The sequence below is a fragment of the Schistocerca americana genome, chromosome X (assembly GCF_021461395.2).
Source record: "Schistocerca americana isolate TAMUIC-IGC-003095 chromosome X, iqSchAmer2.1, whole genome shotgun sequence".
Classification (NCBI taxonomy): domain Eukaryota; kingdom Metazoa; phylum Arthropoda; class Insecta; order Orthoptera; family Acrididae; genus Schistocerca; species Schistocerca americana.
In genome coordinates, this window is record NC_060130.1 from 166,650,683 (window position 1) to 166,667,347 (window position 16,665).

Below are 16,665 nucleotides of genomic sequence, written 5' to 3' on the forward strand. Positions count from 1 at the left end.
GTGGAGTTTCATTACTACAGTAGCACCAGCAATGTCTAAGTAATAGATTTTGATTTAAAGCCACTGTAATGAAGGAACCACATGCAATTAATTTAACTCTTTGGTCCAACCAGTATGAATGAAGCGCACAATTCTGTCAGTCCGATATGACATTTTCTAGTTTTAATTGATCAATATAGCATTTAGATCCCAAAAACAATACTGCAGTGTACATGCATAAAGAGAACGTGAGAACAGAGCCCAGACTGCAAGAAGGGTTGGTAGAATTTGGGGGGAGGGGGGATTAAAATGATGCTTCCTTAGAAACAAATCATACAAAAAAATACTATTTTTTCAACTTTTCATAAAGCACACATTCTTTAAAATTAAATGTTTCGTCACCTGGTTCCTTCAATGCCTGTGACTAATGGTATGAACAATGAATATTCTACAACATTTTTAAACAACGTTCCCGTTTGAAGAAAATTTGCACATTAAAGAATTTTAGCATCATGCACATCATTTACCTAGCCAGGCATGCCACTCAAATCATTGACTAACCATCAGAACCACACAAAACAGTTAAATTTCAGTGTACAGAAGATGTTTTACTGGTACAATCTGTATTACGTTCAGTTAGCACTAACCAAATTAGCTCTTTATAACATGTAAATGGTTACTTAAGTGTAGACAACAGAACAATGCCATTTGTTTCTATGTCTTGGGTTCTCACAATGTCATACCATTTACTGACAAAGTAAAACAAAACTTCTTCCCATAGGCATGGTTAACACTGTAATTATGGTGGACAATTTTAGGCCAGGAAATTGCTCTGTTTCAAGTGAAGCCAATGACTGATATGAAAACATCTGGTACTGTTATACAAAAGATGTTATTGAAACAACAGTGGAGTCACTAAAATGACAAGCTCTCCTCATACAATTCTTGTCAAAGAATGAGAACTTTGTATCTATCGTCTTTCTGGAGGATTTACCAACAACATTGTTCCTTTTCTTTTACAGTTTGACCACCTGATGACCTATTAATATTAAATTTGAAAAATAAAGTGATTGTTTTGTGAACAATGAAGAAAGTCTGCATGAAGTTACATTTCCAAAATTTACTTGAATATGCAAGTAGAGCCCCAAACTTCTGCATGTTACAGAATATCTACAGTCAACAAATGTCACACACAGATAATCAACAAATGAATAATAATAATAATAATAATAATAGTGAAAAACAGGAGGACATGTAAGTAATGTTATTATTCTGCTCCATAAACAGAAAAAAGAACAACAAAGAACATGAAGCGAGAGCAGGATACAAATTAAATATTTCCTCCTCGAACGAGAAACCACACACACACACACACACACACACACACACACACACAATAAATACATTTTATACATGTAAATGACTGACAGACCTGTTCACAAAATATGTGCTCTGCATCAAATATGTTCCAACGGCCGTTTATTTGTAGTTCCACTGGGACATTTATTTTGTAGATACATTTATTAAACCGTATATTTAACCAGTAATTTTCAATATCTCTGTAACACATGACAAAATTACATCATCATGCTCAGTCCTAACAATTTAAAAAATTATATTATTTCTGGTGAAGGCCACTTACAAATACAAAGAACATGTAAAGAGAAGTTACAATTGATTTCTTTAATATCATCACAGTAGTTTCTTTTGTATGGCTAACATGGGTGCCATAAAAAATTTGAGCTAATGCTTAAAAAAATGAAAGAATACTGACTAGAACGCATATGAAGCAGAACAGACAATTTAGTAACCCATTCTCAAATACCCCCATCAGGGTACAACTCCATATTTACCTTTCAATATGCAATTTACATGTACATATACGAATTGACTGAATCAGAATAGAAATATACAGCTAAATAATGACAATACTCCACTGAAGGCCTGTTATGCAGTAAGTAACCAGCATTTAAAGTGATACTAAGAAAAAAAAATACACCTGTAAATCAGTGGCACATAGCAGATAAGATATTCATGCACATCGCAATATTGCCCAGGACCCACAGTGATGTTCTTATATCCTCCAGATATCTACTTGTATTTCTATTGCTCCTTTAGAGATGAACCATATTCACAATTACAACAAAGAAATTTGGCACTGAACAGTGACTGACTGTACCTCATCACTAAAACAAAAAGTAAAATAAAAAAAGCAGTAGTTCCTGGGTACTGTAAATACAAATTTACATTTAAGATTAATTATGTGGACTAGATTATAATAGATAGCTGGTTGGCCAACACTGAGGAATGCCTGCCACTTAAAAAAATTTCATCTTGAAATTAGCAGAAGGAAATATTACTTACATAAGGGCTAGTGAGGAACAGATGATGATGATGATGATGATGATGATGACTGTGAGGAACAGGATGCAAAGAATATAGTGGAAGTTTCTTTCCTCCTTCATATTACACGAAAGTGTGAAGGTGAAACAAACCTAAACTGCTTGGAAGAAAAATGATTGTATTTTAATTATTTCAATTTCTTCATAGTTGGTCATCTCTCAGATGGAAAGTTTTTATTGCTACGACCCCCGATTCCTATTTTTCCTAAAGAAATTGTAACAAAAAAGAAGAACAGTCTAGCAGTGACAGGACATTTAAGTGTCCCATCACTGTGGAACAGTAAAAATGATTAAAACACTGCTCCACATAATACACACACATCATTTGACTTGTGGAATAAAGTTTTGCTTTCACAGATACTGGAGGGAAATGACAGTTGTGTTACAGGTAAACAAATGAATGTAGCACGATAACATGTGTTGTTACATTTTCAAATATCTGTTGTTGACAATGAATTAGGACATTATACAAAGCAGTAGTGTTTGATATTCAGAACAAACACAGGATGGACGACATTTTACATGCTACACTCACAACTTATGGAAAACTCTGCACCATAGAACATTAAGAATTTTTTTTACATTAGCAAAGTAATTTCTACAAGTAATACTTTTTCACAGCAGCTCTAGTGCATATCTCTCTCTCTCTCTCTCTCTCTCTCTCTCTCTCTCTCTTTCCTCTTTCTCTCTCTCTCTCTCTCTCTCTCTCTCTCTCTCTCTCTCACACACACACACACACACACACACACACACACACACACACACACACACACACACCACCCATCTCAACAAAAGCTGTATGTACAATGTTAAGTACGTACTCACTACTACATCAAAGTGAATTATGTACATGACACACTCCCCATCGTCCACCTCCCACAGTACAAAAATAACAAAGGAACAAAACACACATGGACAGTACACTCATTGAAAATGAGTAAGTTAAATAAAAATAAATATTAGAAACACTTTAAATAATTATAGCAAAATATCTCATGTACAATATATTTAATAAATAAAAAAACATGTAAGCAACCTGGCATTTTACCCAGATTCACAATACAACAATATAATAAGAATGAAATGCACGTTAGAATGAAGCAATAAACAAGTTTAAATTTATAGGCTGCTAATGACTGTAACACTAAATTTAGTAACCCATTACAATTTGTATGTTTATTACTTCAAAACCCAGACAGTCAGAAGGAAATAACTGTAAACCTTTTAACATGGTACATTTCTGTTTTCCTGATGAACTCTACTCTCTCTAGTTTAAGCTTTCTTCAGCATAGGTAGATTCAGCACCTCTGGTACTTCTATATCTTCGAGCCTGATGTTTGATGGATTGAAAGGAAATCTTACTGGGAATGTGAATTTTGTGTCCATCAGTAACGTAGCCTGCAAAAGCAACAAAGTTACATAAATAATGTTAACTCAAGCAAAGACTTACTGATTTGTTAAAGCCTGTAGCAAACAAAATAATGTAAAAACATGCTTGTTAACCACTATGTTTATGGTCTCGCATGTGTGCTCATTTGATACATTTTAAAAAGCTTTGCCCTCAGGTCCTGAATTAACACACAAAATGACTGCCTTTTTTTTTTTTTTTTTTAACAGAAACCTGTCCTGACCACCACACAGCACGTCACAGGAAACAATTACATTTCCAGAATGAAATTTCATTCTGCAGTGGAGTGTGTGCTGATATGAAATTTCCTGGCACATTAAAAGTGTGTGTTAGACCGAGACTTTAACGCAGGACCTTTGCCTTTCATGGGTAAGTGCTCTACCAACTGAGTTACCAAAGTACGGCTTACAACCCAACTTCACAGCTTTATTCTGTCACTGCTAGTACATTATCTCCTACCTTCCAAACTTCACAAAAAGTCTCCTGCCAAGCTTGCGGGACTAGCATTCTTAGTCCTGCAAGTTGTATGGGAGAATTTCTGTGCAGTCTGTAAGGTAGGAGATGAGGTGCTGGCGGAAGTAAAGCTGTAAGGTCAGAACGCGAGTCGTGCTTGGGTAGCTCAGCTGGTAGAGCATTTTCCCCACGAAAAGCAAAGGTCCTGTGTTCAAGTCTCAGTCCAGCACACAGTTTTAATCTGGCAGGAAGTTTCAACAGTTATGTTATCTTTAAAAACCACTGTACAGTAACTATTCACACTGAAGAGTATTCTTTGTATTTTTATGTATATCTGTTAAATCCCATAACAACAAACCGAACTGAATGCCAATTGCTCCAATTTTAATGTTTCAATAGATGTACATCAACTTTTGTATGCCATTCTTAATGTAATGCAATCATGTTTGTTTCCTAGCACAGTATTCAAAGAACTGTGACTGACACCCGAACTACAGGGAACTAACATGCATCGAGATTAAGATATATTCTAGGCGCTCAGTCTGGAACCGCGTGACTGCTACGGTCGCAGGTTCGAATCCTGCCTCGGGCATGGATGTGTGTGATGTCCTTAGGTTAGTTAGGTTTAAGTAGTTCTAAGTTCTAGGGGACTGATGACCATAGATGTTAAGTCCCATAGTGCTCAGAGCCATTTGAACCATTTGATTAAGATATAGTGCATTAATAATGGCTAGGCACTAGCCGAAATCTGGATTTGCATAACAAAACCTGCAAAAAACAAATAAATAAATTATAAATTGTGTAACAGTTGCTGAGTGCCCCCACATTCCTAATGGAAGGTAACCTGATATAGGCGAGGGATAAAACTGTGGGAGATATTACAATCATAGCTACTGAGAAGGTTTCTCAGGTAATGGAACACTGCTCTCAAATAGCTGTTCAGGACTGATTAATTTTTCAGTTAACTGCAAAAGCATCAATGCTGATGAAAATAATAAAATTAAGAAGGCTAATTGTAATATCTCACTGGCAGTGTATAAAATTTAACATTTTCTTGTAGAATGGGTCCATAGCTTCTATAAATTTTTTGGAGGATTTCATCTTGATTTTTGCTGTTAGCACAATGAAATTCTTAAAAAAAAAAAAAAAAAGTTTATGGTCTCTCAATAATGTCTATACGAACTTACGTATGTTACAAAATACTGTGAGAGCCACAATTTGTTCATTTTCCCATACCTGTTCCTGAGGTTCATTCCTTTCCTGGAGCTTCGCCTGTATCTTGCGAATAAAGCTGACAGGAACACGCTCTTCAAATTCATCTATGGTTGTATACAGATTGAGTATTTTGATTATCTGAAATCATGTGTAACAGTTAGAATCCTAGAAAACATAATGCACTATAATTATAGCAGAGATATTCAATCAACTAGTAACTATCCTACTACAATATATTTGCAAGGCTTTTATAGGAATTATGTACTGAAATACTGAGTTCTCTAAGGGTGTCAACTTTATTCTCTCTGTAGTATATGATGAAATGGAGACAGAAAAAACTGGGACATATTCCATCACATAATCTTGCATAAAAAAATGATGTACTAAAGTGAGATGAAAGTAATGTGGACTAGCAGAAACAAGGCATGCAATAAAACTTCTTATCAAATTTGGAGCTTATAAGCAAAATAACACATGATGGGCAAAGCAAAAAGGATGCAAGAAGCAGATTAGAACAAATATGGAGAGCGTTCCTCACTCAAAGAAGTTTAATAACATCAACCATAATCCTTAATTGGATAAGAAATTTCTGACGATGTATGTCTGGAGTACTCCATAGTATAGAAATGAGTCAGTTGCTGTGGGAAAATCTGAAGAAAAGAGAATCAAAGCGTTTGAAATGTGGTGTTATGGAAGAATACTGAAAATTAAATGGATTCATAAGAAAATAAATAGTGGTTCTTTGCAGAAATAGTGAGGAAAGAAGTATCTGGAAAGCAATGATCTGAAGAAGGGGCTGGATGATAGGACATGGAGTAACTTCCATGGTACTGGTGGGAGCCATAGAGAGCAAAATCTTCAACTTCAGGGGATACTGTTACAGATATAACCAAAAAATAGTTTAGGATGTTGAGTGTAAGATGAAGAGGTTGGCACAGTGGAGGGAGCCATCATGGGCTGCATCAAATCACTTAAAAGAGTGATGAAAGGGGGGGGGGGGGGGAGGAGGGGGAGGGGGAGGAGGAGGGGGAAAACTTAAAAAGACTGACTGGTAAAGTAACCCATTAAAACTACAGCAGTAATACAAGACGATTATTTGCCAGGCAACACCACAGTGTATAAATTATCACTTAATATCCACTTCTAGCTCAGGTTGTTCCAACAAAGCCCCATGGAGCAGGAGTGCTGACTCCCAAACACATGGCCCATGTAGTAGCAACAGCAACAGCAGCAACTGATTTAATGCAATTCCTAGTATTACAGTTAAAGACCAAAAATACATAATTATATACATCCTCTTACATAGTTACAGATCTAGTTTGATATGTGCAGGACAGGTAGTTGGCTAGAATCTTTTAGTTGAAACAATCCTGATATTTGCTTGAAGAAATTTATTGAAACCACATAAAACCTAAATCAAGGTGACTAGATGAGGATTACAGTCTCCATTCTCCTGTATATAAGGCCAATGCGTTAACAAAAATGCAACCCGGATGGGTTTATTCATAGTTTACAACATTGGTTTGTTTATGAAATAACATCTTTGCAATAATATATAAAGGAAAAGTCTAATGCTGCAATTTTAATTAAACACTAGTGGAGTACTCGCCACATGCTAGTATGTGCAGTGCACATTTAACGATCAATACAACAAGTGCTTTTAAAGGGGTCTGCCATAACACATTCCAGCACCTCCTCTTCAAAATTGCGTGTGTGAGTGGGCCTCATCTTGCCAGGTCCCTCGGTTCTTCTTTCTAATGAACCAGTCTCCCACATTAGTCAATAGAGGGAACTAAAAACTCATCATGACTGATGACTGTTAGGAAATCATTCCTCATACAGCCTCTCAGCAGTGAGACCACTGAAACGTGCTCCCCCATCGACAAGATGCATGTCAGTAAGCTCTGCAAAACTGTACCTGTACTGCTCCATTGTATTGTACTGTGTGTGTCTCTGAATAGCACTGAGTAATGAACAGGTCTGTCATTGGTTCATAGTCCATTCTGTCATGGGACAATGTAAATACAATGCATCAGAGCCATCTTACGGATAAGTAAAGTAAACAAAATCTGCATGATGACTTCCTAGTAATCAGGCACGTCGTCCTTGTTTCCTTGCAGGAATAAATGCACATGTAGATAAACAGCACAGTACGAGTAAACATCTACACATGTTAGTTGTAAATAAGCTGGAAAACAGTAATGTTAGACAAAGCTATAGACAAGTTTACTCCCATATCTCCTTAAGCTGGCTTCTCTGACCCCCAGTTCCCTAACTCAAGTTGTTCAGTGGAGCATTCTCTATGTCCCGTTACAGTTTTGCATGTTCTTACAGAAAAACCTTGTATAATACTCAAATGAGTCACTATAAATGGTTACTACTTGAATCAAAATACAACTATAGCTCATGAGTCTTAACGAACATGTTCCTTCATAGCCCTTACAGTATCCAAATCAATTTTTAACATGAAAGCTTTACCTAAATATCACAATGGGAACTCTAGAAGTAATGTTTACAATTTAAGAATTCTATTACAAATGACACCAATTTAAAACTATGATACAATTAATTTTTGATACATACCTGAAACATTGAAAGTTTATCACACATATCACAGACACTCTGAACATCCTCATCCAGTTTACGAGCCTGTAGCAAGTGGGCAGCCTGAATTATAGGCTGTAAAGTATCTGGCACATTGGTATCCTGGAACAAATGTGCTAATTAACTATACTGATCTATAAAAATTAACTGAAAACAAGATACTAAGACAACATATAAATTATTTTCCATTATGTTTAGAGTATATGTAAAGCTAAAAACAAAGTCTTATTCTGAAACAATGAATATTGCTTCATTTAAAATTATTAAGAGAACTCCAAACACTATGTTTTAGTCTGTGTTGGACAGCAAAATTGAATATATATCCACACATGGAATCTTAAATTTTCCATTTATAAAAAATTGGTACTAATATTTTAATCGAGTTATTCCTCACTTCACTAAGTGAACTTCCAGTGGTGATAATGTAATGACCCATTTTATACAACAACTTATGGAATACTGGTAAAAAGAAATAGCTGTTTGCCATCCAATTTTGTTTTGAGTTTTAATGTTCTGTGAACAGCGAACCATTCAAGAATGCAACACTTGTGATAAAGTGAAAGGATCAAAAATGAAATCATGGCTGAGGGGCAGAAAATTTAGGATTGGTCCTATGTGAAACTCAGTGCGCACAAAACAGATGAACAATTTTTATGTCCCAGGGTCATCCTTGACTACTGTTCAGAGAAGTGTGCAGCACTGTAACACAAATCTGCAGTGGGGTTCCCCAACAGATGAAGGCTTTTCTACTATAAAACTCTTCCCATTCCCTGCAGGCATACCTAAGTTCACTTACTCTATCAGTAAATCACTGAAACTAATGAATAGCAGGAAACTGCTGTTCATATATGAATACTTTTGTTAAGGCTGATCATAGTACAGTAATTTCTACTTACTGAAATGAATGGCTAGAGATGACATATCAATACATTAGAAATATCTATGTTCTGTGGAAATAATACTGATATTCGTACAATGCTATTATATTGTCGATATTTTGATATCACTATTATGTTGTCCCTGTATTTCCTCAACATACTGAGCTTTCATAATTATATTTGCTACATATTTTTACTGGGTACTGAATGTAAGAAATCACCATTTTTTAGATATTCCTGTTGAATAGACTCAGTAGAACAAAAATCCAACTAGTATTGCTAATACAACATTGACACGACAATAAAGAAGATAAGATACATTGATAATTCATGAAACACTGGTATTTACCAATACCAGTGATCCTTTGAAATGAGCTAACACTGTACACTGAGTGTTATGCTCCAAAACACTCATCCCTGTAGTCTGTTGTCAGATCCTGCCTATCCAGCTTTACAGAACAGGCAAGCATCTGAGCTCCACGATCTGCGATGAGACGTAGATGTCCAACACTTTGTTGCCTGACTGTGGTCTGATCATTCTTCACACATTTTCCACAGATGGTCATGACATTAGAACATTAACAACCCACCTGCTTCACCATTTCTGGGATGCCTGTTGTTAGGTGGTGGGCTGTAACAGTCTACCCTATGCCAAAGTTGCTTATGCCAGTGGATTTCCCGCATCAGTCCATGTCATTGCTATAACGATTTCCCATTCACCTCTGCTCCACTTATACACTTTCTTTTCAGCATTATGTAGCCACAGTCTCGCAGTGGGCAGTGGTCATAATGTTTTGGCTCATCATTGAAGGAATAAAAACCACAGTTCTTAAGTGTAGTTGCATAAAAGAATATATTAATTAAATCTTAACACTAATATTGTATACATATCCCGTAAACTGCCCCATTTTACATTATTTTAATAAATGATATGATTCATATGATATACGGAGTATTTAACCAACCAACCCCATCCACTTCTGGGTTGCAAGATATGGGCTGTGTGCTATAATGAAATGTACGAGACCTCTGGCTAACTGAAAATATTTTAATTTCAATCTTTCTTTAATATGTAAAACACATTATAAGCCCTTCTTCCAGCACTAAAAGTATTCTATCTAGTCTGCCAAATGTCTTTTTTTTCCTTTTACTGTAAGCACATCTTTCTTGTGTCACTCCAATTCAATTCCTTTTCTAAGTAACTGAATTCTCTGCCTGTAACAGACATTAAGGAAAGTAATTCCTTTTTGATATTTTTGTCATGTTCTGTTCAGAACCATTTATCTGATAACAAACCAGTTTCCAGTCTCATAACTCATTGTTTGTTGACAACTAGTTGCTACAACCGCAGGTCAAGCGACATTCCATTTATACAGGGTGCTACAAAAAGGTACGGCCAAACTCTCAGGAAACATTCGTCACACACAAAGAAAGAAAATATGTTATGTGGACATGTGTCCGGAAACGCTTACTTTCCATGTTAGAGCTCATTTTATTACTTCTCTTCAAATCACATTAATCATGGAATGGAAACACACAGCAACAGAACATACCAGCGTGACTTCAAACACTTTGTTACAGGAAGTGTTCAAAATGTCCTCCGTTAGCGAGGATACATGCATCCACCCTCCGCCGCATGGAATCCCTGATGCCCTGATGCAGCCTTGGAGAATGGCGTATTGTATCACAGCCATCCACAATACGAGCACGAAGAGTCTCTACATTTGGTACCGGGTTGCGTAGACAAGAGCTTTCAAATGCCTCCATAAATGAAAGTCAAGAGGGTTGAGGTCAGGAGAGCGTGGCGGCCATGGAATTGGTCCGCCTCTACCAATCCATCGGTCTCCGAATCTGTTGTTGAGAAGCGTACGAACACTTCGACTGGAATGTGCAGGAGCTCCATCGTGCATGAACCACATGTTGTGTTGTACTTGTAAAGGCACATGTTCTAGCAGCACAGGTAGAGTATGCCGTATGAAATCATGGCAGTGAATCGAGGAAGTACAGTACATACTGACGACACTAAAATGAGCTCTAACATGGAAATTAAGAGTTTCCGGACACATGTCCACGTAGCATCTTTTCTTTATTTGTGTGTGGGGAATGTTTCCTGAAAGTTTGGCCATACCTTTTTGTAACACCCTGTATAATAATATGGACACACACTCAAAAGACACATAATCTATCACAAACTGTTTTCAAAGAAAAATATTACATATTTATATTGTCTGGAAAGTGTTATATTTAATGAAAAATAATAATAGACTGATTTTATTATTATAATCTAACACTTGCATAACTGAACCGTAATTTAACATGGGTGAAAAAGTAAATTGTCTTTAGTCACTTAAAATCAAACGCAAGAAATAGAATGTCAGCTAAATTTTAACTATTTTCAGTAATGTCACTTTTCTACTTCTCTTACCATATTTTTCATTCACTGACTACTGATCATGTCCACAATATGCGATGCGGTAACCGCATATATGAATCATACAATACTAAGATTCACATTAAAAACTGCATATTACATTTAGAATTTACATTAAAAATTACATGTTTGGTTTAGTATAACACATATTACCGAATTATTCTACCTCATAATCACAGCTGTTTGTAATTAGGTTCTGTAGCTACATCTCAAAAGAATTGTACAATTGGCCTTTCACTGTGAAGGGTAGTTTATTATGCAGCTTTACACCAATATGCACCAATTTTCCGACTAACTCTATCTATATTCTTTGTGTTCCTTGTTCTGTAACAGCAGATAGAACTTCTCCAAGTTAAAGCTTCTTGCTACTTTTTCAGTGACTGGAGACACGCTATTAATACAGAGGAAAGATACGATTATTATTTTTAGTCCTTTGAAATGTGGCTGACATGAGACACTATTTAGAGTGCCTGTAGATGTTTTCATTGCTTGTTCTTGCTACATAAACATTGTTTTTGTTGCACCAGAAGAAATGCCTCATTGAATATTTCCTTAAGTTAAGTAAGGGTGGAAGAAAGCATAATTTGAAGACTGAAGCTGTTTCCTCCTGATATAGGGTTTTAATTTGCATAGCAAGTAAATCACTGAATGACTCCTGATAACTTATGGCACAACTGCTCTTTTTGGATCCATTTTCAGTTGTGGGTCCCAAAAAATTTCTAGTCATCTGACAGTTTCATATTAATTTACTTCTTCACTTGTTTCATGGAGACGAAGTACATAGGCTCAGTTTTGCTTTTATTTATTACTAGCCAACCTGGCAATGCAGTCCCATTGCTAAATATGTATTGGAATTCGATATATGTCCTTGCCTCCTCCTCACACCTCTCTCCATCCCACCCCTACCCTGTCCACATCCTCTTCCCCTCTCTCTCTGGCCTTGAGCCTTATTTACTGATATTGCAAACAAATTCTTAAATGGGAATTAAAGTTGCTTAAAATGAGTGGGTAAATCGGTTGGGATCATTAATATATGGGGTATGAGAGAGACCTCTCCAGCTGCTGGACCTGTGAATATAGTTTCTTCAATGACAGTATTCCTCATAGTTTTAATCTGTGGATGGGTGGGATTAGAAAGTTTCAGACAATTCAGATTCTCTAACAGTATCACAATCATAAGCCAGTACACCATAATTACAACTTTCCTGTTTTATGTGGAACCCGAATACAGGGAAGAATACTAAACGACCCATTTTCGAGGCACACCCTACCATTTTCAAGGCAAAGCTACAGCAAGCAAGTGCCATGGAAGGGAATTTAAAACCTGTTTTCAGAGAGACTCAGGAAAGGTAATATTCTCACACACACACACACACACACACACACACACAAGTACATGCAGGTTTTCCTCTTCCTTCCGATCATGTCCTATGATGTAAACAACACATGGAAGCAAAAGTCTTTCGTGGAACCACATTAAAAGGATATTTGTGTTCTAATGTGAGTCTTATTGTTGGTAACCATGACGACATTATGGTAAATAATGCTTGTAACACAATATTGATTAAAACACTACATTGGCTATCTTCATAAATAGAGAACAATAGGCACGAAATCTACAGCTTGTTGACGACATGGAGGTCACTCAGTACAGGGACATCCTGGGTGAGAAAGAGGGCAGAAATTGTCATGTTACGGAGCATCTTTAGGACAATGGTTTACATCCTTTACATCAGCTCATACCAGCCTAAGACTGAGCACCGAGTACAGATTTGCATATTACTTGTGGAAGTAATAATGATCTATGAAAGTCCATAACAGAGACAGCCGTCTTCAAAAGTAGCATTTATTTGCGAAACTGTGAAATTATATTAAAGTAGTTGTAACACAACACATGAGCAGAACGAAGGTTGCTAATAGACACACTAATGACAGACAAGGGTTATCACTCAGGCAGTGACTCAGCATCCTTTCCCACCCTTCCAAACACTGTGAACCAATAATACAGGTGGCAATGACCCAACAACGAAAATCTTGCATACCACACTAATTCCATATTACATTATCAATAACTTTCTGTATGGTCTGCATTTTCTGCTTTCTTACAAGGCTTACTTGGCATGAATACGATGCACTGTTTGCAGAAATATATATGAAAATCAATGTTAAAGGTCGTGATGATACCAAAGAAAACTTAAAACACAGGAAATGTTGTGACACGGAATCGTTACTGACGGGAAAGCACTATACTGACAGAACAGGATGTGTGTTAGAACCAACAGAAATGAATGTAAAAAGCAGGAAAACGTAAAATATGGGAAATTAAAAATGGTTTTACTGTACATAATACTACAAGAAAGACAGATTAAGCATTTTCACAAAAATACGGTTCCTGATACCATAATACTTATAAGCTGCTAGCACCTACATGCATGTGGCTTTCCGGTTTCATATCTGTTTCAATTATCCAAATACTCCTTTCAGGCCATGTACAACTTATCAAGTTCAGTAATGGTTCTACCTCTCACCCAACAGATAACATTATACAAAAAAGAAAATTGCATAAAACTACTCCATTTCTCTACGTTATTCAACAGAAACAGGTCATCCCGTTAGAGTAACTGGTGCACTACCCAGTATGTTGGTAACTTTTTAGAGACCCTTGAAAAAAAAAAAAAGGTTGATCTGTTAACTAAAGACATAAGTTTTACAACACAGCTAAATTAGTATTCAATAAAAAGAAAACCTTACACACAAAGTAATGTGTACAAAATCACCAGCAAAGACAGTGGTAAGATATGCAGTGGTTAGACAGGTAGACATGTTGTAATTAGTTTGTCGGAACACAGGGGTAGCTGGCATCAAGCGAAGACATCTTCAGAACATCTTTTAAGAGAAAACCATGCATATGCTTTACATTGTGACATTTTACATATTGTTATGAAAAGTAGGAATCTGGCACTACTGGAAACATCTTAAACCAATGAACACGGCACAGAACGCCAGCACAGTTTTAAATGACTGGACACAATTCCCTTGTTTATCTATATTAATTTAAGGTTCAGTTACGCAAATTTTAGATTACAATAGTAAAACAGATTTCTTATTTTCTTGTTAAATTTAACAATTTTCATGTAAGTATGCAATAATATTGGTGTAGATACACATCATTTTATTTGTAGTTAAAACATTCAGTAGTCACCTGATGATGACACAGAATGCCAAAAACTGGTTTGTGAATGAACGAACAACAGAAGCAGGCACTCAGGAAGTTAATTCAACTTCCCATCAAGAAGCAGGATAGCACTTGTATAAGCTATCCCCTCCAGCACAGATATTTCCATTTTTTTAGTCTCATTAGTAAGGACTCTACACTTATATCCCTACAGAACATACGAGTCATTCTTTCGCAGACAATGCAGCATAATCACAACCTGGATTCTCAGTCATTAAAAATGACTTTTACATTGGCCCCAAACACATATTCATCTACAAGACAGAACTTAGGGACCACAAGTTGTCAAAGACACAAGTGATGTCCACCATGACACCAACCACATACCTTCAGGAAGAAGACTGACAACTTTTAACTGCTCAATTTGTTGCATCTTTCAGTTACCTCACTTTGTGAAAGCCAAATTGCCTCTCATTCAGGTCACAAAAAGCTCTTTGACTAGCTATACTCAAATTAAGTATAATAATGTCAAGGTGCTGATTAACAAGATCATGTTGCTAAAGTCCGATTCATCTGTGTGTGTATGGGGGGGGGGGGGGGGGGGGTTGCCTGTTTTAGAATTTTTTGTCTGCTTATAATTTTTGTCATTGGTCCCTTGTTAAACACATGTGAAATTCTGAAGGATATACTCCCCTACTTAACCTTTCTGTAAACAGAATATATTGCTGAACACCCACATACTTAATGCCGGGCAAATTAGATTTCAAATGGACAGTGGGCCTGAAAGTGTGAAACAACCATGAATTTTACACATAACACTAACATCAGTGAAATTAGCTGCCATACAATGCTTCCAAATTGATAGTCCAGGAAATATTATTTATAATTGTGCTCAATTTAATTTCCATACGTCTGGTTTTTGAAGTTGGAAAAGCTGCAGTAATCGGCAGTTTAACTGGCTTTTGTTTAATTCTTCACCAGAAAATTAATGGTGCACATTTACTTTTCGCACCATATTCGCTGTCATTTATATTCCAATACATATTTTAATGATAAAAAGGTGCACCAAATGTTTGTTTGAACAAAATCTGTAAAACAAATTCCATGAGGCAAGAAATATGAAGTTTTGTGGTGACAGAGAATCTTTTCTCAAAGCTTAATATCAATTCTTCTTTTAGTACCATGTGTCTGTACTTTCTATCGTATATTGTTAACTTCAAGAGTTAATTCCGTGCAAGATAACTGCATCAAGGAACTAGCACATTGTGACCACACTGCGGCACTTTTAAGCTTCAAATAATTTCACTTCATATTGAGGACATCTTGGAACTGCCAATGTCAACAGTGAGCTAATACTCACTGAAAAGGACAGTACGCATTGTTGTTCGACAGGAGCAACTGATTTGTGTAGAAGCTCATTCTTTTGAATGAAATAAATTGGGGTGGGAACAGTAAATCATTTGCATTGTATATATAGGGAGAACAAATGGGGAAGTGATGCCACACATTCTTGAAACAATTCAAATGGGTTAACACCGTAGAACACTATTTACCTCCAGGTTAATGGCGTGGTGGCTGAGCAACTACCACAAGAAATCAGTAAAGCACATTGTAAATGAAACAATTATTAAAACATTGTATGTTCTACACCTGATCCTGATACAAAAGGTTTGTTTTTTTTTTTTTTTTTTTTTTTTTGGGGGGGGGGGGGGGGGGAAGAAGAGAGAGAGAGAGAGAGAGAGAGAGAGAGAGAGAGAGAGAGAGAGAGAGAGAGAGAGAGAGAGAGAGAATATTCTAACGTAATTATAGGGTAATTATATTTCTAATATACTTCATTCTGTATTACTTGAGAAGTTGAATATCATTTTATGAATTCATCTGGAGGCTATATTCCTACAGCTGTTTGTTCCAAACCCAAGAACACTAATAACAATAACTCTCATGTTAAAGTGAATACACTACCAAGTGGTTATAATTGAAGTTCAGCTACACATAGCGGTCCAATGTGGGTTGTAATTATCTTAAGGCAGAAAAATGTGGTAGGCATGCTAATGCATTAATGTGGAAACAATTTACACTGGGGAAATGAAAAAAGAAAGAAAGAACTGGTTCCAGTTTTT

General features: G+C 36.3%; 1 protein-coding gene across 1 annotated transcript in view; it reads right to left on the minus strand.

The window, feature by feature from the left end:
- Nucleotides 1-300: 300 nt before the first annotated feature.
- LOC124555114 (unconventional myosin-Va) overlaps nucleotides 301-16,665 on the minus strand; it is a 345,650-nt gene continuing 329,285 nt past the window's right edge. The window contains exons 29-31 of the mRNA XM_047128917.1: nucleotides 8,041-8,163; nucleotides 5,479-5,595; nucleotides 301-3,779 (exon numbers count right to left, since the gene is read on the minus strand). Of these exons, the coding sequence (XP_046984873.1) occupies nucleotides 3,654-3,779; nucleotides 5,479-5,595; nucleotides 8,041-8,163 (366 nt within the window). The 3' untranslated portion in view covers nucleotides 301-3,653. The remainder of the gene's footprint in view (nucleotides 3,780-5,478; nucleotides 5,596-8,040; nucleotides 8,164-16,665) is intronic.